This window comes from Etheostoma spectabile, chromosome 6, assembly GCF_008692095.1.
Source record: "Etheostoma spectabile isolate EspeVRDwgs_2016 chromosome 6, UIUC_Espe_1.0, whole genome shotgun sequence".
NCBI lineage: Eukaryota > Metazoa > Chordata > Actinopteri > Perciformes > Percidae > Etheostoma > Etheostoma spectabile.
This window is the reverse complement of record NC_045738.1, coordinates 8,976,156-8,997,416: the sequence shown is the minus strand read 5'-3', so window position 1 is coordinate 8,997,416 and position 21,261 is coordinate 8,976,156. Positions and strand designations below refer to the sequence as shown.

Here is a 21,261-nt window from a genome sequence, read left to right as displayed (position 1 = left end):
AGGCCGGCCTTGTACAAAAAAAGCCTGGCGGTTTTGTTTTCGGCCAATTAAGCAAAACCCCCGTAGCTATTCCCGCCCGGGCACAACAAAAAAGGCAGGGGGGAAAAAAACCCGGTTACTGCTTTTCCCAAAGGGGAAAAAGGCCATCCTAACCTTGCTTTGGGCTAATTCTCCTTTCGTTTTTCCCCGCCTACCCGCGGGTATCCTGGTCCCCAGTTCCGACTTGCGATGGCCGGGGAATTCACGCCCTCGCCATCAAAAAAAATTTTAAAAAAAAATTTGTCACCCAAACCGTTTTTTGATAGAGACCCACTGGCAACGGGCGAGAGATGGGAAAAAAAAAAGAAATCCCGAAGGAAATCGAAACCGCCTAAAGGCCTTGGGGGGGAAAAACCCCTTCCTTTTTAAAGAAAGTTAAAACAAATTTTTTCTTTTAAAAATAAGAAAAACCAAAAATTTTCCAACCCCAAATATGCACCACGGGGGCTTTAATTAAAATATAGGATACTCCCCAACAAGACAGAATCATAACATCAGGCAATAATGCAAAAGCTGTATTGTATTTTAAGGGTGCAAATTCACAAAAAATTAAAACTTAATTAGAAAAACAACTGATGGAGCTAGCTAGTGAGTTATTTTGGGGGGCTTGGCCAGGCTTTAACTGGGTGGTAATACTATAGATATGGGTAATAGAGCCTTTTTTTAAATAACCCTTTTTTGTAGTAATCTATTTTCTTATATCATGGGAAAAAAACAAAGCCAATGTTTTTTTTTTCTCACTATAGCATTACAAATGTACCAATTTTAACTAAATCACCATGGCTACATGATATAAAGAGCAACATACAAAATAATGCCAATGGAACATACAACACTTAAACAGTGTTAGAAACTACTTTAAGAAGGCATTTCATTTATATTCACCTATAGAAAAATAAAAAAACTTTAAGGCTGCAAATTAGACAAAACACCCCCCCCCCCCCCCACACACACACACACACACACACACACAATTCCAGTTTGGCAGTTTATTCAGAATAATAGACTTCAAATATAATGTAAGGAACCATGTTGAACAAACAGGATGCTGTACTGCAACTGGATGTTGCTGTGGGATACTAAGAAAGAAAAGGCCATTCACAACACCAACTCACACATCATTTTGACCAGGTAGAAAGGAAAGAACTATACACACTCTGTAATATGATAGCTATGACTATATGAACCTTGAGTGGATGTATGTAGATTATTTGTCTGCGCTCTCATGTGGACACAGTCTGACAACACACACTTACAGTCAGCACCACCCAGGTGCACAAAAAAACATTTGAGTGCAAAAATGCACTGAAACGACCTGCAGTTTAGCTTGACATACAATCACATTTAGCTTTATTTATCCCATGCTACAATGCTTTACACAGACAGATCTGTGCCTTGCTGATTACTGTAGAGGATTTTACGATTGCAGCAACTGGTAGACATTTCCTGGGATGTCTGCAGTGTAGCTTGTAATACGCTAGTGCTGAGGAAAGTTTACTGCATGCTTTCTTTCACAAGTGGTAGAGAAAGGGAAGGCTGAGGTAGAGGAGAAAAGCTGAAGGCAAAAGAAGGTGAGAAATAAATAAGGTAATCTGTTAGACAAATTCAATGTAGAGTCAGGTTGTTCAAAGGCACTTGGAACATGAGAAAATGGTCAAAACAATTACGGTGAAACACAGCATGCAAAAAAAGTTTGGTTTCAGGTAAAACCTATGCAGTTATGAGTTTGTTTTTGTAAACAACAATAAGGCAGGTGAAGAAGAAAAGCCCTGAACACATTCAAAGAAATAAAAATAGCCTATTTTCCAGGTAAAATACTTCAGGTTGGCAACTAAAATCATAGTGATAAAAATTACAAAAAAAGGCATTTCAAGCAGCTGTATAAAAGAAATATGCAAAAATATGCCAGTCAGTGGTTCAACAATTATAAAACCCTTCATATTATTACACCTCACAAATATTTTGGGTGGAACTACAGTTTCGTAGTGGTATTACAGCCTTACCCACCAGCATAGTGGTGTGTCACATTATCTGTTGCAGTGCGGATAGTGGTTTAATTTGTTCAGTCCAAACACTTCGTCCCCTCTACAGATCATAAACAAATACCCATACAGCCTAGTGACGGGCTAGATTTAATTCTAGCGACATACTTAAAACCATTCAAAGTACAGGATTCACATGTTTAAGTCAGGGCTGATTCTTGTGCAGGAACACGCTGTAAGACTATTTCCTAAAAGACACGCAAGAGTAAAATAACTACTGCTGTATTTTGCACAGATGCTCTACAATCTTAGAAATTAGGGTTAAATTATCACTTTAAAGACATGTTTTTTACAGTCAGTGAGCTGAGGCCAATATGGCTCGAGAAAAAGGGCTGCTGTAGTCTTTGAGTGAGAACTACTCTTTTGTTTCTACGTTCCTTTATGCTTACAAGGCTATTTATAAAAAAGAAAATGTGCATAAAATATTCTAATTTCTTGCCTCAGGCAAAGTGTACATCATTCCTGATGAGTGGTCTGTTTATGTAGAGTGTTGTGAGGACGAAAAAGTACAAAAGTGGTAATTTAATAAAGGGGACCTGGATGTTCATGAAGGTCCGGAATCGTCCCTTCATGCTCTGGACTATAAGGGATCCAAGTGCTGAAATATACTGTCAGTGCTCTATTAAAAAAAACAAAGGCTTCAATTTAAAATGGTCTTATCCTTCACGTTTTGGTATGAGCAAAAAGGGGTGGGGGTGGGGGGGGGGTTATGATTGAAAGGATAAGTTCAAATTTTTTCAAGTCTATGTCAAAACAAAACTGATGTGCCCATTCATACAATTGAGAAAGATGTGAACCTATCCTTTAAGTGGTTCTCTGTGGATCATTTTAGGTTCAAAGCCAACAGGGGTCGCTCCTCTCTCTTCTGCCAAGGACTCTTCTTTTCCTCCTCCTCCTCTCCATCCTCATGTGCTGCTTCGTCATCCGGAGAGACTGACAGAAGCGCATGATCAGTCCTGAACGTCTCTTCCTCTGGTGTTGGCAGGGGAGGAGGAGAAGCAGAGGATGAAGAGGAAAGTGAGGGCGGTTCCTCTTGTATGTGTACTTCCTCTACTCTTTTCCCCTCCACACCCCCCTGCACCTGATCCCCTCTCTGACCCTCAGCTTTGTCTGACAAGATGGGTCCTGTTTTACTGTCCTGTGGGCTGCATTTGGGCATCTCCTCCTCGCTGCCTCCCCCATCCAGATCATCCACATACACCAGCTGAGTGTAGGCCATGGCTGGTGCTGTCCCCTTCACCCTGTTTTTCTCAATATCTCTTTCCTCCCGTCCTCCATCTCTCCCTCTGCGACCCACTCTCAGCTCGTTCAGGTCCACACCAGAGTCCAGACTGGCATCGTTGCCACGCCTCCCACCGCTGACATTACCTTGCTGACCTCCTCCACCTGGTGTGTTGCTGTGGCACCCTGCCCGCTGGAGATCAATGTAGGAGTGGCGAATATGAGCGTTGGAGCGTCCATCAAGTGAGACAAACCAGGCTCGTGGGTGAGGCAAAGGCTTACCTCCTCTGAGCTCCATTAAAGTCTTTTCAGCCAACAAGGTGTCCTCACTGTTTATTTCCACTAGACCCGTTTCCCCAAGCGCTGCTGGGATAGACAGAGACTCTGACAGGCCGTGCCTTTCTCCGTCACCCTGCTTGGTGGGACGTGGGGTGCAGTCAATGGGGGTTTGCCCCAGGGGCTGCTGGGAATGTGAGGCATTGAGCTCAGCCTGGATGGTCTCCAAGTCACTCTGCTGGTCAGTCTGCAGCAGGAGGGCCTGACCAGACAGAGGGTGCTCCCCAGGCAGACGCATGTAGTGCGCTGGGATCACCAGTGTAGGACGCACTCTCGGGTAGCCTTCTCCTCCACTCAGCAGGTCCACAGAGCCGCAGCACAGCAGCTGGCCTGGCCGGGAGAGCAACGGGGGGCTGGGACGCTCCAGGTGGTCCACAGAGCGGGACAGAAGGTAGTCAGGAGCTCTGCACTCACATCCCTCCCCTCTAATGGGGGAGTGGGGAGGAGAGGATGGTGAGATGCAATCAACAATCCCAATACTGCTCATCTGATTAGCCAACACCTGTCTGTGATTGACTGATGACAGTGCATCTGAATTTGGGTTGCTGGATGAGCAGACAGAGGTATATGATTGACGGTAGCCTCTGTCTGTTTCGCATGAAAGGGCAGCCTTTAATTGGAACGTCTCCACGGACTGGCGGTAGTCTCTGCTGCGAGGCGTCAGATTGCCAAGAGATGAGCCGTGGTGGCTGTTGTTGCCGAGCGAGGAGCGGCTGTGTTTGCTGTGATGGATTAGGCTGTGTTGACGATGATTGTCTTGGTGCTCATATGAAGAAGGCTTCAGCATTGGTGTGGTCATATCGGGCTCAGTCGCTGTGGAAACAAGTTCCAGCTGCACCTAAAGACAACAAGATATGTAAGTGTGAGAATCTTAAAATATACTCAATGCAAACTAAAATATAACCCAGACACAAAACAAGGAAAACTTATCTACTGAAGTAATTGTATCACAGACAACATAAGAGAGCATATTTTGCAACACTAATGGTTCTTCGTAGTTTGAGAAATTAATTAGGCTGCCCACCACAGGAATGTTTGATAAATGATTAACCCCTCAACTAGCCAGATGCTCCCTGAGCAAGTACTACCTCTGACATTTACGAGGACAGTGCTTTGTAGACTAGTGATTTAACCGTTCTCTGTAATTCAGACAAACAGACCTCATTGCTGATGAGGTTCAGATGGGACATGGAGGTGGCTTGGTCCCTCTTACTGCCGTCCAGACCGGAGGACAGTGTGAGCTTGCGGTGAGACGCTCGAGGCTTCAAACAACGACGCCTGCACATCACAGAGACACAACAGAAGTTATGATTCAATCAGAGGAATCCGTTTGACTTGAAATGCTTCTCCTCTACACAAATAATATAATATAAACAGGCACTTGCATTGGAAAACAGAATTCCCTGAGTGCTTGCAGTAGAGCACACTGGTACCGGAGTACTTGTGCAGTACCAGTCTGCTTTGTTTACGCTCAATTAATCAACCATTTTAAGTAACTAGTCATATGCTGCAGATTATTTAATGTGACCTGCTATGAACAACTTTCCATGTGATTTGGATGTATTTGGTACTGATATCACAACTGATGAATGGATTAAGAGGACAAGCCACATACAGTTGAAGAGAATTAACCCTTTAAAACTGCTTTTTATAAGTCAATGTTGAATAAAATGTGTCATTCAAGCCATATTCATGTTGAAGCCATAACAAGAGATACATGCACTAATGAGTATTATATATTTAGTTTACACTGGACGACAACATAAATTAAAGTCTACATTAGTCAGCTGCTGTACATCCACATGTTTCCCACAACCTGTCATGAGAACTTGAGTCATATTATTGTACATTTCTGACACTGTCAAAATGCCTTTTTGACCTCATGTCTGGCGACTTCTGACAATCTTAAGATGGAACCATATTGCTGTTGAATGTGATTTGCACACCTGCAGTAGTACAACAGGAGGCAGAGCAGGCAGAGCAGGATGAGAGCCATGCCTCCCAGTATAGCCAACAGGAACACAGTGTGGTATGTGCTGATGTCCTTCGCAAACACTGGACCTGTTGGACAGACAAGAGGCCATATAAAACTGATAATATTTAATAAAACGATTTCACTTGTTTGTTTATTCTTTTAGTATTTGTTAAAATTATGACTTCATCTCTATTCAAAATCTTTGTACATACAGTATGTGAGGACATGCATGACAACATGTGAATGTGTTTTTACAATAAATATAATCCGCATCAAAGCATTATCTCACCTGAGTGTAGTGGCGACATGGCGGCCACCCAATATCCCAACTGAGGAGCAATGTAGGTCAAAGAGAGCTGGTTGCCCTCCCGCTGCACGTGACCCCAACTGCTCTTTATCCAGGCACCTACACACACAAACACACACACACACACACACACACACACGGGCTTTAAATCAAATTTGACCAACAATAAATTAACGTATCTGTCAAGTTTAAATTATTTATGTTTAAGAACAAAAAAATAATACTTTGACAGAAGTAAGCTCAAATAACAGTAATTGTTAATGAAACATTGAATGCAATTTAACATGTTTCAGTATGATTGTATGAAGAAAAACCAAACAATTTGGCCAAGAATGATTTTTTATTAAATCATTTTAGCCTAATGGCTACCGTTTCTAGCCATAGTGACAGCGTTTGCTACAGGTCTGATGGTGCGGACAGAAACTCCACATAAGTGTACACACAATCCACTGTTGAAATAATCACACTTTTAAGATATGTTTCCCAAAATAAACAGCAATCAGATATAAAAACAATTTACAACACTACTAAGTTTCTATTACTTTTGTTAATTAAATGTAAGACTTTGTAATACATTCTAAGGTTTAATTAGAAGAAACTCAATGTAATCTTTTATGAGACTTCAAGATATTTTTAAAAACGCAGATTCAAGCTCAGGAGTGCGAGAGGAGTGTTCTAGCAGTACCTAAATATCCCACAAGGGGGCAGCATGCTCATTCATGTGACTGCAGGAATATGAAAAGGACCACAATAGCAGCTCCAGCAGTGAAAGTACAAAAAAGTAGTCACTGCCGGAGTCACTGATTTATTGGCTCACAGTAAATCTGCTCCAAGAGGAAATATTCTGTTATGCCTCAGTTGACACATCCCTTCCTTTGGTTCTTAGGGCTAACATGGTGAGAGCCACTTTGTTTCTTTGTTTATTCCCAGTTACACAACCTCAAGTGGTCAGGAATCTGCATCAATCTTCAGGAGAGAGGAAACAAAAATGGGGAAGGAGAGGATATTCAAAGAGGAAAGACAAATATATTTTTAAAAAACAAGCAGAGAAAACAAAGCAGACAAAGGATGAATAGAAGGAGAGAAGGGAAAAGGCACAAGAAATTGAGGCGAAGATAAGAGAAATGAGAAAGCCTGTGTGACTCAGCACCACATGCACGCATGCCAGCCCTGCACGGATTCCCCCTGGTTCTGTCAGAGTGTTTCCAATAAACACAGCGATGTTTAATGACTCTGTTCCCACGCTTCAGTACAATACACAGCAGACAATCTGGAGACTTCTAAGATACAATGCAAACATTTAACATTTCAATACAGCCTGTATATTACTTGATATGACTTCCATTCATGCAAAGTCAACACAGCTGACGCTGGGTCTTTGTTTGGTTCAGAAAGTAGTCGGTTCATCTGTGGAAGCTGATTTGCATTATCAAAATACTCAGACGAAGGTGCGTCTGTTTACGAATGACAGACATACAAACAGGTGAACTTGATCTCTTTGTACATGACATAATTCTGCCCCACGCTAGAACGATACATCGAGTTGTTGAGCAGTTAATACAAGAAAAACTGGTTTTTGTGCATGTCGTCCAAGTGCGCACTTTGTAAACAAAACTGAGCTTTTAGTGTTCCTCCAAAAAGGCCCCAGACAGATTTTAAAAGATCTTTCTTTGTGTTTGTTTACTATTCTCTGTTTAACACATACTGTACACACACACACACACACCACACACACAACACACACACCACACACACACACAAAACACACACACACACACACACACACACACACACACACACACACACACACACACACACACACACACACACACACACACACACCCCCACCACACACACACACAACACACACACACACACACACACAACACACACACACACACACACACACACACCACACACACACACCACACACACACACACACACACACACACAGTAAAGAAACTCAAGCAGGAGCCAGGTCTTTCTGTTATTTATTTATTTGGTGGGTTGCTATGGAACACAAGATCTGGCCCGAAGAGGGGTCGGGAGAGGACTTCAGTTGTGGAAATACTCGCTGCTACAGGCTCGGCACGCGTGTGTGTGTGTGTGTGTGTGTGGTGTGTGTGTGTGTGTGTGTGTGTGTGTGTGTGTGTGTGTGTGTGTTGTGTGTGTGTGTGTGTGTGTGGGGTTGGTGTGTTTCTCTCAGCCCTTTTTATAAGCTACAGTGCAACTTTGAGCACCTTAAACTGAAGCTCGAGATTCTTAAAGAGCAAAGATTGTCCAGATTTTAAACATTTATGGCCAAATAAAAATGTTTCTTGCTTAGATTTAGCGTAGATTTAGCATAATGCTACTCTCATCACACATGCAGTTAGAACTAAAATATGTTTACTTTGGAATATATTTAATTCCACTGACAAGTGGCCAATTACTCCTGTTAATGTTCATGAAGTCTGACTCAACACATGTGGACTGCTGGGGTACGCCTCAGACTATTTGGCAACAACTGTTAACTTCTTGTTCCGGCTTTCTTTTCTAGTTGAAAAGTTGAGAAAACTGGTCACCCAAAAAAGGGATGTCCTTGCATTTATGTCACATATTCAAATTGCTTGTTTTATCAAAACGTCCCTAACCCCTAGGCATTCAGTTGACAGCCACAAGAGAGTACGTAAATCAGCAAATATTCACATTTGACAAGCTAGAGCAAGTGAATCTTTTGGCATTTATTTATATACCACTTATAAGGAGTCACTTATAGTGACATACCTACAAATAATTATTCCCCCACTCTGCAGTTACCCTCAGCATCTTTCAGCTCACGGTTTTAGTTTTCAGGCCCACAACTTTACTATTTTGTCATACTATCACCACGTCGTTTGACACAGAGGGCAACAAAAAATCTCAGATGAACCCACTTTACACTACCTGGTCAGCACAAAGCAACATACAGACACTGTTAGCAAGTAGCTGGTAAACACAGTGGAACATTTAGCAGCTAAAGAGCCAAACATTTCCCTCAGGAGTCCAAAAACAGGGCTAAAGAGAGTGAATACTGGACCTAATGAATGCTAATGTTTTTTGCTGGATGTGTAAATAGTGTTTGCTAGCAAAGTTTCCTTATCAACGTTGATGGGGTTATTATACATCAGTGTTGTGATCACAGCTTGTTTTGGCTGCCCCCAAGTGGCAAGAAAAACCTCAGTTGTTGCTGGTTTTAAAAAAAATTACTCTTAGTGAATATCAAATTTGCTACAGATTATACTGTGTCACTAATAAGCGATTAATTGTCTAAATCTTTCAGCTCATCAAATAACCAAGAAGAATTTGAAGAGAATTTGAATAGGTCCTGACAGAGCATAAACATAATGTACAGTTGATCTGGAAACGTGAGACTAATGTACACAGAGACGGATGTTTTGTTGCGGAGACACGTCAGACTCAACTGATGATCTAATCACACAGTCTTTTAGCTCAGCCGTTCCAAGAAGAACTGGGTGTGTCATAGTGCAGGCCGTCTGACAACACAGATTTGGAATTGCTGAAATAAATCAGTGGATACTGAGAGGCTTGAAGGGTTTCTGCCGTGGGAGCCAGCACCGCAGAGCTCTTTGCTATTGTTTAGTTCAGTTCAAGACCTAACTGAGCTCCAGCAGATTATACCTCCACGCTCTGATCTTCCGATGTGTGGCAGTATTTGTGTTTTGATTTGCAGATTAACGGTCATTTTTTATGACCTTATGAATAAGTTCATTCATCATTCAGACTCAAGTTGTGACTTGGCCGCACTGTGTGAATATGCACGTGGTTTGTGTTAATGCTCATATTCTGACAATTCAATAAATCATTAACCCATGGAAGTAGCCCTAGTTTACAAAGAATAAGTGCCACTGCACTCTCAAAAGAGATTTTCAGAAATCTTAGAGGAAGACACAAACACATGTGTAGATGAGAAAACTTTGTTTAGAAAGTCAGAAAAGCTTTTGTGTTTCTGTCAGTACATACCCAATCGTGGGTCAAATCTCCAAGCAGGAATGTGATCATTTTCCTTCAGGCCACTGTCAGCCGGCAGGGGGACAGAGACCGTGATTGGCTCATTCACCTGCAGCTCCACTCCATCGCTGGCCAATAAGTGAACAGAGATGGCCGCTACAGGAGTCAACTCAAATCCCTTTTCGGTCCCTGTGAGGAGAGTGTAAGAGAGAAAAATGCAGCAAAAAGAAAAGTGAGTGGGAGTGAAGTGCATAGGAGGGGGAGCAGAGAAAGGAGCATACAGCAGGAGGGGGTGAGTAACACAAAAAGATAAAAGGAGAGAGACAGGAAAGAAAACAAGGGAAAGACAGGAAAGACAGGAAAGAAGGAAACAGGAGGGAGAGTGAAAAGTCTGAGAGACTGAGGGTGGAAAATGTCACAAAGCACAAGTAAAGGCCTTGAGAAACCAACCCGACGGCTGACCGTTGGCAGAAATGGCAGTTGGACTGACCACCTCCCCAAGTTGGCCAAAAAAAGATGGCAACTGCTGACTGCCGCTGACTGGACAAACGCGTCACGTGGGTCTGGTTTCTCCGGAAAAAATCAAAGCCAGGCTGTCATGGCGGCTTGTTTAGAATACAATCTCATATTTTAATAAAATATTTTACCAAAAACATATCTCTGAAAACATTTTAAGCGAGAAATAAGCCATGCAATTGCTGAATCTGTCTTCATTTCAGATCGACAAAGGTCAGTTTAAAAGACTTGTCCGATTTTGAGAGACTCTAGTCACTCTTATCCCGCTCGTCATTTCTGGGTTAACACTCTACCAATCAGATTGGTCTGAGTGCCGGCAGTGCTCACCTACCGAGCATATCAGGTTGGCCAAAATGAAGGCCGCCGGCCCCTCCAAAGGACAACGACATGGAACAAACCAATCAGACTTGAGTCACCGACCTTGCCAGACTGTCGGAAGGCCAATTATTGGGTTGGTGTGTCAGGGTCTTAAGCTTTGTGTTGCCCGGAGGGAGAAGGTACGTGCTGTGGGGGGGGAGCTTTTTAGAGGTACTCAAGCTGAAGCACAGACAGACAGACAGAGAGACGAACACACACAGACTTGTGTAAGACAAAGCACACACACACACACACACACACACACACACACACACACACACACACACACACACACACACACACCACCACACACACACACACACACACACACACACACACACACACACACACACACACACACACACACACACACACACACACACACACCACACACACACACACACACACACACACACACACACACACACACACACACACACACACGGGTTATTGTGTTTCAGGAGGTCAGATAGAGAGGCCTCTCCAGGGTAGTCTCTCTGATGTACCACTGCTTCTTCTCTTTAATAGCGCCCCCCCCCCCCCCCCCCAGCAGCCTTCCCCTCTGTCATCTGTGTATTACTATCCTTGGCCCTATTTCTACGATTGAGTTTGTTACCGTCCGCCAGTTTGAGCCTCACCTGTGCCGTTGCCGCTGAGGACCTGCAGGTGGGGAAAGTGCTGGATGTGCGAGGGGGAACTGGCCACGGTGAGCAGAGCTGTAAGGTTGGCGTAAGATGTGTTGGAGGGAAGACTCAGAGCTCTGCGCTGGAAATAAACACTGGGCTGATTCCTGAAACCTTAAGGAGTGACAGAAAGAGAGAAATCAGAAAGCATGGACATGTTGAATGAATATACAGTGTTAAAGTTTCAGTTTTCAACCCTTTTCAAATAGCTTTTAAAAAAATCGTTTTAATGGCATGTCGCCCTTACTTCTGTAGTTGAACATTGCTCTGTTATAATAACATTAGGTACTTCTTTAAGTTGTTTGGTATGCAAGATATTTTGTAATGCTAGCCATTACAAAAAACTTTGTTCAGTATTGCATGTCAATACATACATTGGTAAAACCTCTCTTTAAAAATCTAGTCTTTTAAAAAAAAAAAGTCTATTAATTTAGTCTGTATTAATAATAAATGCCAAGACCAGATCACTTTAGTACGTCTTAAAGTATGAGGCTGGTGATTTCATATTTTTAACAAATCCCTGGAAATTGTCCCAAGGGGTTCTAATTGGATTTTAGGGTTAAACAAAGTAGGCTTTATGGCACTTGAGTGCACAAGGGTTAAATAAAAAATATAAAAAACACCAGTTCTCCATCTACATTCAAGATTCAAAAGGTTGTATTTGTTAAAAGCTAAGTTTCCCTTACAATTTCAACAGATAATTCTGACAAAACAGTGTATCTTACATACTGATGATGTTTCAGGATGTTTTACATGGCAATCTTCAACTCCTCGTCTTCGCCTAATGCCTTTTTATAAAGTCAGCCATCAAATTAGGCTTAATGGAGGCAACTCCAGATCAATATACTGTACATAGTAGAGATAATGCCTTGCTTGACTTTTTCCTCCTGGCCAGTGTAGTGCTTATTTCTGATACTTAGCTGTGCATTTAATAGTTGCCTTTGCATCATAGCTTCCCACCCAGTGTCTGCCTGCCATTAAAAAATTATACATAAAAGAGGATAAACTGTGAAATCTGCATGTAGATGGACTCAGCAAGGTGATGTCATTGTGGTCCGACTGTACCGAGTGCACATTCCTGAGCAGTGAGACACACATCCAGCTGTATACGAGCGTTCACTGTGCTCCTAGTTGTACTCGACATGTAATTGAGCTCTACAGTTATGTGCATCTTTTAAACTTCCATGTTTCTGTCTAAGGCTTGTTCTTAAAGTTCAGGTGTGAATGTTATTTCCTTTTTGTGGCTCTGTTTTTGTGAAAGGAAATGACCCTGTTTCTGTTCTTGTGTGTTCCTTTCCTCTCCTCTTCTTGTCTTGTTTTCCCCTCCACTTTCCTCTCACCTCATCTGTTCCTCCTTCTGTTGCACACTGCTCTGCCCATCCCCCTTTCTCCCCTATTCTCTCCAACTGCTCCACCCACAACCTCACTTTCCAGCACATACTGTATCATCCTTTTCCTCCTCCTCCTCTTCCCCCTCTTTTATTCTCTTTCCTCGTGCCACATGCCAAGGTTTATCACTCCCCTAGGCCCCTAAACAGTGTGTCGGACACAGGGCAGAAGCTACACTCCACTCAGGCACGTGCTGTGAGTAGTGTGTACTCAAGAGGTTTACATGTTAATGGTGTCTGCATATTTATTACTGTGAAGTTTTTCCTCTAGTCAGACAACACAGATGACACATTAAATTACTCCCTTGTCGGTCACAGACACACAAAAGACCCAGCAGACAAAGAGGCTATATTGATTCTGCCTGAGTGAAAAAGCCATATCTAATATAATTACACACACCTTAACAAAGAAGCTGACTAACAAAGACAGACTCATGACTTATATTTGTGCATGTGTGGATTGTAGGAGGGTGGATTTTTACTCAACAGTGGGCTCTTTAATGTATAGGTAATATATTGTTTTATAAGACTTCTTGCCAATGCTGCCCTAATCTCTCTTACACACACACACACACACACACACACACACACACACACACACACACACACACACACCACACACACACACACACACACCACACACACACACACACCACACACACACACACACCACACACACCACTTTACCTTGTAAGCCTGAAACAATCTCCACAACATCTTCATACACCATCAGAGTAGCAGCTCTTTCTGGTAGCAGGTCGAGGCTGATCGAGGAAAATACTGGAACACAAATAAATACCACAAAAAGTATAAAAATCATTTTTTTCAAATTTCAAAAATCAGATAAGAAACAAACTGCAGCAATCTACCTGGCCAATGACATAACTATCTGGCATAAACGCTATCTGTCATTAAATCAACTTCATACATGTTTAATAGTCCTGCTTTCATCTAGTCTGCTTTGCAGGACAGAAGTCTGACCCAGCAAACTGCACTTCTTTCCTCTTCCTTCCTTTCACTCCTCCATTGTTCAGAGCTGGTAAGCGTGATAATCCAATTGGCTGCTGTTCCATTAGGGCATCACACACACACACACACACTCACACACACTCACACACTCACACACTCACACACTCACACACTCACACACTCACACACTCACCAGGTAACCTGGAGGGACTCCAGGGAACAGAGTTTGGCACATATCCCTGTTTGGATGCGGTGACGACCAACGGTGTCCCAAGGCGGTAGGGGAAGCGCAAGTAGGTGTTGCCATCAGGTGATGAGGTTTCCGTGGTTACCGAAGTTTGGTTGGCGAAGAGCTGTATGGTGGCTCCTCCCAGGGGCTGGTGAGTACTGGCATCGCTAAGGTGAACCTTCAGAGTCACCTCTGTAATGGCACAGAGTACTGAGCTGTGAAATATGTGAGTGTTGGTGTGAACAGACTGCAGCGAGGAGGGATCTACAGACATAAAACACTGCTGTTACAATTACTGCAGACTAAAATACAGTCATCTCTTTGACTGGGTTTGTTTTCGTGCCAGGCCCTTTGCCTTTAGTCCAGGGCGATGGCATTCCACATCCCAGCCAATCACAGAGAGACGGTTGTCTGACCATTTCCTGGACTCCAGCCATTGGCACTTCCCCTCAAAAACAATGGAGCATTTCCCTCTCTCAAAGAAGCCTTGGACCAGAGGGTAAAAACAACTGTATGTATAAACTCCTTCTGTAAAGGAGAGGAGGAATAAAATAATGTACACAGACTGCCTGTTGATTGATGAAAAGCTTACACTAAAAGGCACCTATAGATGGAACAACAATATTAAGTTCAATGCATGTCACACTGGCGAGATGGGTCTGATAATATCTTTACATTTTGTCACACTAATTTAATTTTACAGACAGTGATTATTCAGGGGGAAAAAATGGTCAGTAGATTATTCAATTAAAATAATTAGATGCAACCCTAGTAAAGTAGGGTAGTATTAAAAGGGCTATGCAAAAAGATAAATCTCAAAAGAGAAGGGTTTTGACCTGAGGTTACATATTCTGTGGCAACTGTCAAGTGTGACCGCAGGATGGGCTGTTACATCGATGTTAATTTGGATAAGTGGTTGTTGTTGATTATAATTACTGATACATTGGTGTATATCATTACAGGTAATACGTGTTGGTTTAATTTAATTTACTTTATATACTATTGGGTGGTTTTGGAATCCCCCTAAGAATAAATAAAGCCTTGTCCTAACTTATAATAGTACATCATACATTTTTTGATTATTTTATGTATTGCTAGTCTGAATCTGCAAAGTCAATAAAGTTATCAAATAGATGTGGTTGAGTAAAAAGTACAATATTGCCTCTGAAATGTGGTCACTGTGGCAGAAAATGTAAATATTCAAGTAAAGTAAAAGTATAATACAATATTGTACTTAAGCGCTGTACTACTGAGTAAATGTACTTTCCAGTACGTACAGCCAAACAAAGAATGCACATCTATTTTTGCCTCCACAGAAAGGCATGTCAAACACTGTGAGGTTGATTATATCAAAAGCTGAAAAACAAACAAAAAGTCAATTTCAGCTTTATATCCCAAAGGTATGATAAAAACAAACTTGGTACAAAAACACTATATTTTAAAATCCACATAAACCCAAACTCTCACTTCAGCCTAAACCCTGTTTGATCATGGGTTGCTGGTTGACCCATGGTGACCTTTCAATTAAGACTAAAAGGGTTTCTCCCTCCTTCTCCCTTCACCTAAACATGCCCACCTCCCCCATAGTCAAGGCAACTGAATTTCATCGTTACTCTTTATGGTAACACCACACACCAACACATACATACCCCTGGCTAGACTGATCCCCCTCCCCCCACTCAGGGATCCTGCAGTCAGCAAGGAACCACTCTGACAAATCTGTTGAGAGTTCAGCCCGAGTGCAGCAGGCTCCACCTAAAAACAACGCGCTGCACCAAATGATACCTTTGCATGTGTGGAAGTTAGGAGGTTTAGCAGAGCAACGTGTCAATTTCAAACCACACACATAATTACCCAGAAAGGTTTGGTGAGAAGATCTGCTCTGTGGCTGCTTTCTGACCCTTCACTTCATTCCTCCACGTTATTACATTTGCACTGTCACAGCTACGGGATTGGAAAACAAAAGACATCTGACAGAAACTCCCCATTGCATTAAGATTGTTTGTGTGTGTGTGTTTGTGTGAGTGTGTAAGAGAAAGAGATCATAACCTCACATCCTGTCCCACTCCCAGTGATAGGTTGTAAGGGGTACCAGCTGTGCTCACTTAAAAAAAGAACTCCCCTTGGAGACTCAAGATTGACAAATGCAACAGCCCCTCTCCCAATCCTCGTCCAATAAATCACTACTGTGGTGACATCATTGTTAAACAAGCTAGGAGTCTCCACTCTGCTCCGACACACAAAAGAGGAAGATGTTCCGCCTGGAGAATGACCGAAGACCTTGATTCTGCAGCTAAACCAGCACCTTTATAACTGCCCTTTACTGTATTAACTCATTATCTGTGTGTGTTTGAGTACCATATGGAGGATAAAGAGATCAAAGAGTTTTGCCTGACCAATGCTGCAATCTCAACCAATTATCCAAGGCATCAGCAGCCAAAGCAGCTTGATGGTTGTGTGTGTTTGTATCCAAGTAGAAAGAGATGAACCCAAGACGCAAAAAACGGGAAAGACAAAATGAGTGTGTGTATGTTTTTCAGCCTACAACAGCTTGAACTAATATGTATTTGTTTTTTTATTTAAAAGTTACAGGGAGGCAAAGCCTTTCAGCACCATAAAAGTGAGGCGTGATAAACTGGAAATGCATGGTATGGCTGGCATCCATTGGGTGTGTTCTTCCAAAGAGAGGAGGGGGAAACAAATATTCTCTGCACACAAGGCTGAGTACAAGTGTGAGTACACACAAGCCTTGTACACAACATCTAGTATAACAAAATTGCAGCTTATTAGAATCAATGGCTTATCACAAGTTACTGGGGCTCAAAGCGGAAAAAAATAATGAGCACAAACAAACACAAAGAGCGTTTTTGTCCACCCGTTTGTCCATCGATTCTAATACACAAAACAAACATTAATGTCATATTTCCATCACATTATATACACTGTTTTCCAACATTTGAGGGTTGACTGGCGCTCTTTTTATTACTTTCTGACAGTATGATAAACTTCAGCAAAGATATCACTATTTTATAGTATTTTGTTATGTCCGGGTTTCCATTGAACACAATGTATTTGATTTTTTTAAACACACTGCACACTGGCAAGGAGACAGATTATTACTAAAGTGGATTTTCTGTCCTTGACCACTAAAAACAGCTTATATCTTAGGAATGGTATGACAGAAAATGTTAGAGGTTTTGAAACAATGACTTTTTTTAAACTGCGGTATACCTTCAATCCGGTAACCGGCCCATGCCTAGATGTGACAGAACTGCAAGAGCTCTTGAAATATTGGCAAGTTCAAATAAAGTAAGGTATAGTAAAATATTATAATATATAGTAAAAAATAAGTGTTTTATCATTTATGTACAATAAAAAGAAAACAACAACAATGCAGTTAAGGATTCAAGTCTATGAAAACTACACCAATGTATGCTTAAACGTCAATGTCAAACGTCCTTGTATGTATGTATATTTTGTGTGCTGCTGTAACACTGTAATTTCCCATTTTTTTGGGATCAATAAATATCTATCTATCTATCTATCTATCTATCTATCTAATCTCCAACAAACTGTTGTTTGTGTTTCTAGATGTAATAACTTGATCAACCACATCTAACAGAAAACCACAAGAACGGAAGCTATTTGTTTACCATTGAGATAAATATCCAAAATCTGAGCCTTGGTATTGTTATCTTTATAAAAAAAGCCTTTTGAAAAATGTTGTAGGAACAAAATGTGAATAACACAAAAGGTCAATGAAACATGCAAAATGTGGAAAAACAAACAAAGACATGCACACACACTTCTATATCGTCATTGTAAATAAAGATAAGGGCTATCATTAGGTGTCCAGCTTGCTATTTTGCCTTATCTGGTTTTAAGTGAGATCAGAACGCGATGGTTGATCCCAATTAACTTAGCAGGGGACATAACAATTAGGTTACATCATCATGTCAGGCTGGAGAGCAAACTGACTCATCTCACTACAGTAAATATTACCATCTACATACTGTACTACAATCCATACACTGGTTCTGCTATTTGGCTCAGGAGGTTGTTGACCCCCTCCCTAAATATGCTCTCTCGTGACATGATGCATCTTCAAAGTGGATCTGCCATTAGCACTCACACCAGCATCTTGTTATTAAAAAGCCTGGCTAGCTGGTGACAACCCTTGTCCAGCTTCAGCGAATGTTAGTCTGCTGGAGATGTTTATTATGGGCAGCAGTAATGTGAGTGAGACCTATATCTGCGGGTGGATTGTCTGTCTGGCTCCAGTTATCTATGTTGTCTGCTGGACAGACCAGGAAAAGTCCTCAGTATCGACCTGAACATAACCCCCCTGGGGACAACTGAAGGTCAATCTGAGGCAAAGTGAACTCCAGAGAAAGAGAGTGAGAAAAAAAAGAGAAAACAGAGAGCGGAGAGAGGCCGGGACAGACTATACCTTGTTCTTACAGGAGCTTGTTATTGTGAATTTAGAAAATTTTCCATGGTGAAGGAAATGTGATGTCTTAAGTAGAACTACTTCAAAAACTCTTGAACTAATCATAAAATTATAAAATATCAGAAACTAACTCAACAGCTTGGAGAGAAATCAGTGCTGCTTTTTTTTACCCTGACTGATTTACAGCATTAGTTACTGTATATTTACATTCATATTTTTACCCATACTGTAAACACAGTTGTAGTGAGAATGTGGGTTGGACAAAAATGTAAGCAGACAGACAACTGCGATGTGTGCGTGGTTATGCATGAAAGTGAGAGATAAAAGTGACGGATTAAACAGATGTGGCTCCACTTTAGTAGTTACTATGAGCTGCAGCTTTGAAGTTAGTGACAGAATGAGATGCCAACAGATTATTGTGATTCATCCTGGCTTTCAAACTTTTAATGTGTCTGCTGCTGTAGTGACAGGATATCCTCAAACATACACCGCAATCTGCAGACACGAGAAACTTTATCCACTAATTTTTATTCTATCAAGTGCACTATTTGTATTTAATTCTTTATTGCAGCATATTGTCTTTGTCTGCCTTCTTTTGTTCGTGGCTTTTTTTATTATCTCACAACACTGGGGATGCCTCGTAGAATTGTGAAAAAAAATCTATTTATATTCGAATTGCAATTCTAACTCTACAGATTCAAAATTGATTTATAGAATTCCAAAAATTATTTTATATTTTTTAATTTCTTTTTTTAAATTGTATGTCTACTGCAATCACATGATAGATAGATAGATAGATAGATAGATAGATAGATAGATAGATCATACACATCCATCATAACAGAATGATAAAACAACAATAAACAAATACACATGAATAATGTAGATATGAATATACAGTACATATATACGAAAAGTAACTACATGCACACTGTGAATTGTTTTTATTGTTTTGTTTTTAACCGAGAATCGTTTGAATTATCAATATTGAATCGACTCGTGACATTTTCTGAATTGTACACCCCTAATGCTTGACATATTACTTAGTAGGGCTGATGATTATTTTTATCATCAGTTAACTTGACTATTTTTTTGTCAATTAATAGCTTTGTCTATAAAATGTCAGGAAATGGTAAAAAGAAAAAGCAGTTTTCTATCAAATCCTTACATTGTAAAAGCTAGAACCAGGGCTGGCATTTGCTTAAGAAAATGACAAACAATCATTTATCAATAAAGCTGGCTCCCACTTTCTGTTAACATTTGATGTTTTATGATAGTTAGCTGACAAGCTTTGAGTTGAGTGCTGTTAGTTGGACAAGACAAGCATTCGGAAGATGTCAACTTAGGCTCTGGGAAATTATGAGTTTCAACTATTTTCTGACATTCTAAAGACAAATTAATTACTTGATTAACCAAGAAAATAACCATTAGCTTCAGCTCTATCACAAATGCCAAGTATAAAGTCTGAGTTTGTTGGTATTGCATCTACTTGATGTTTGACACCTGAACAAGGTGGACTTTCTGGTTAAAAACACCCAGTAACAACAACATACCGTAGGCTACTTCACAAAATTTTGAGTTACCCCCTTTCTCAGACGGACACTTAGAGAGAGAGAGAGAGAGAGAGAGAGAGAGAGAGAGAGAGAGAGAGAGAGAGAGAGAGAGAGAGAGAGAGAAGAGAGAGAGAGAGAGAGAGAGAGAGAGAGAGAGAGAGAGAGAGAGACTCTTTTTTTGTAACGCTGCAAATGACAAATCACAGCAGCTGGTCTCCTTTGCTGCATTATTCTGCAAAATATGAGGGCATGTTTTCAGTCCCAGCATTAGCAAAGTAGTTTACGAAGATATGGCGCACATTACACCACATTGAAAAAAACAGTTTTAAAAGGTTATTGAGATATTAAACTATGCTGGATATTAAACATGTCAGAAGTTTCCTCTCTTTCTGCCTCCAGCTAACTTGCTAACGTTAGCTAACTTAAAGTCACATCAGCATCCAAGCTGGCTAGCAGCACCATTAGCCACCAAAAATGGCCAGCTAACTAGCTTGTTTTTAAGGACACAATGTTTAATACACTTTTACCTTGTATGATTGTGTCCTCCAGTAATGTTTTGGCGACAGCTCTGTTGACAAGGTATCCCAAAAGGCAGACTAAAATTGCAGCAGCTTGTCTCCGATCCACAGCCTGCATCATTGCAGATGTGTATCAACGGTTAAATAAAAATAAAGTAGCCAAATCTTTTGCTTTTACGAACTCACTGACCGGCTACTTCAGCGTAAACTCGGTTTATTCCGCAAAGGAGGCAACACTCCATATTTCGCGGGATCAGCATTCCTGTTTTTTTGCCGATAAAGCCGTGTTTCCTCTGTGCATCCCCCGGCCCTTGTACCGCTCGGTCGTGTTTTTTTATCGACGGGTCAGAGAGGAAGACGGCCCCACCAATCCTCTGAGCCTCATGCCCCAAAACAGCACCAACAGGCGGCTTCTTTCATACGCAGCACTGCTAATGTCTGCGGTCCTCCAGCGCCACCTGCCGGCCAAATAATGAAAATAATCTTTATTGATGTATTCAATTCTATTTCTGACTTGTCTGATAACCTTTTATCCGCGTTTTTCCCGACACTTTCAATGTGCCAACTTAACACGCCTATTGCCTCATTTTGTGTTCAAACTTATGGAGCCCCAAAACTGACAACATGTAGAAAAAGTTTATCAGACCAAGTCCAAATTCCAAAATAAAAATAAACGCATCAATAAAT

The 21,261-nt window shown here is 41.3% G+C and overlaps 1 protein-coding gene across 2 annotated transcripts; it reads right to left on the bottom strand.

Moving 5' to 3' along the window:
- Positions 1 to 1,013: 1,013 nt before the first annotated feature.
- On the bottom strand, positions 1,014 to 21,007 carry fam171a1 (family with sequence similarity 171 member A1). 2 transcript variants are annotated; one of them, XM_032519704.1, is made up of 9 exons: positions 20,584 to 21,007; positions 14,018 to 14,245; positions 13,543 to 13,635; positions 11,423 to 11,581; positions 9,924 to 10,100; positions 5,903 to 6,019; positions 5,585 to 5,699; positions 4,799 to 4,916; positions 1,014 to 4,476 (listed from the first exon to the last, which is right to left on the bottom strand). In XM_032519704.1, the coding sequence occupies exons 1-9, from the start codon at positions 20,693 to 20,695 to the stop codon at positions 2,905 to 2,907; spliced, it is 2,691 nt and encodes an 896-aa protein (XP_032375595.1). In that variant the 5' UTR covers positions 20,696 to 21,007; the 3' UTR covers positions 1,014 to 2,904. The 2 variants fall into 2 exon arrangements, with proteins under 2 accessions (XP_032375595.1, XP_032375596.1); XM_032519705.1 differs by lacking the exon at positions 20,584 to 21,007 and adding an exon at positions 15,908 to 16,059.
- Between the last annotated feature and the right edge of the window lie 254 nt (positions 21,008 to 21,261).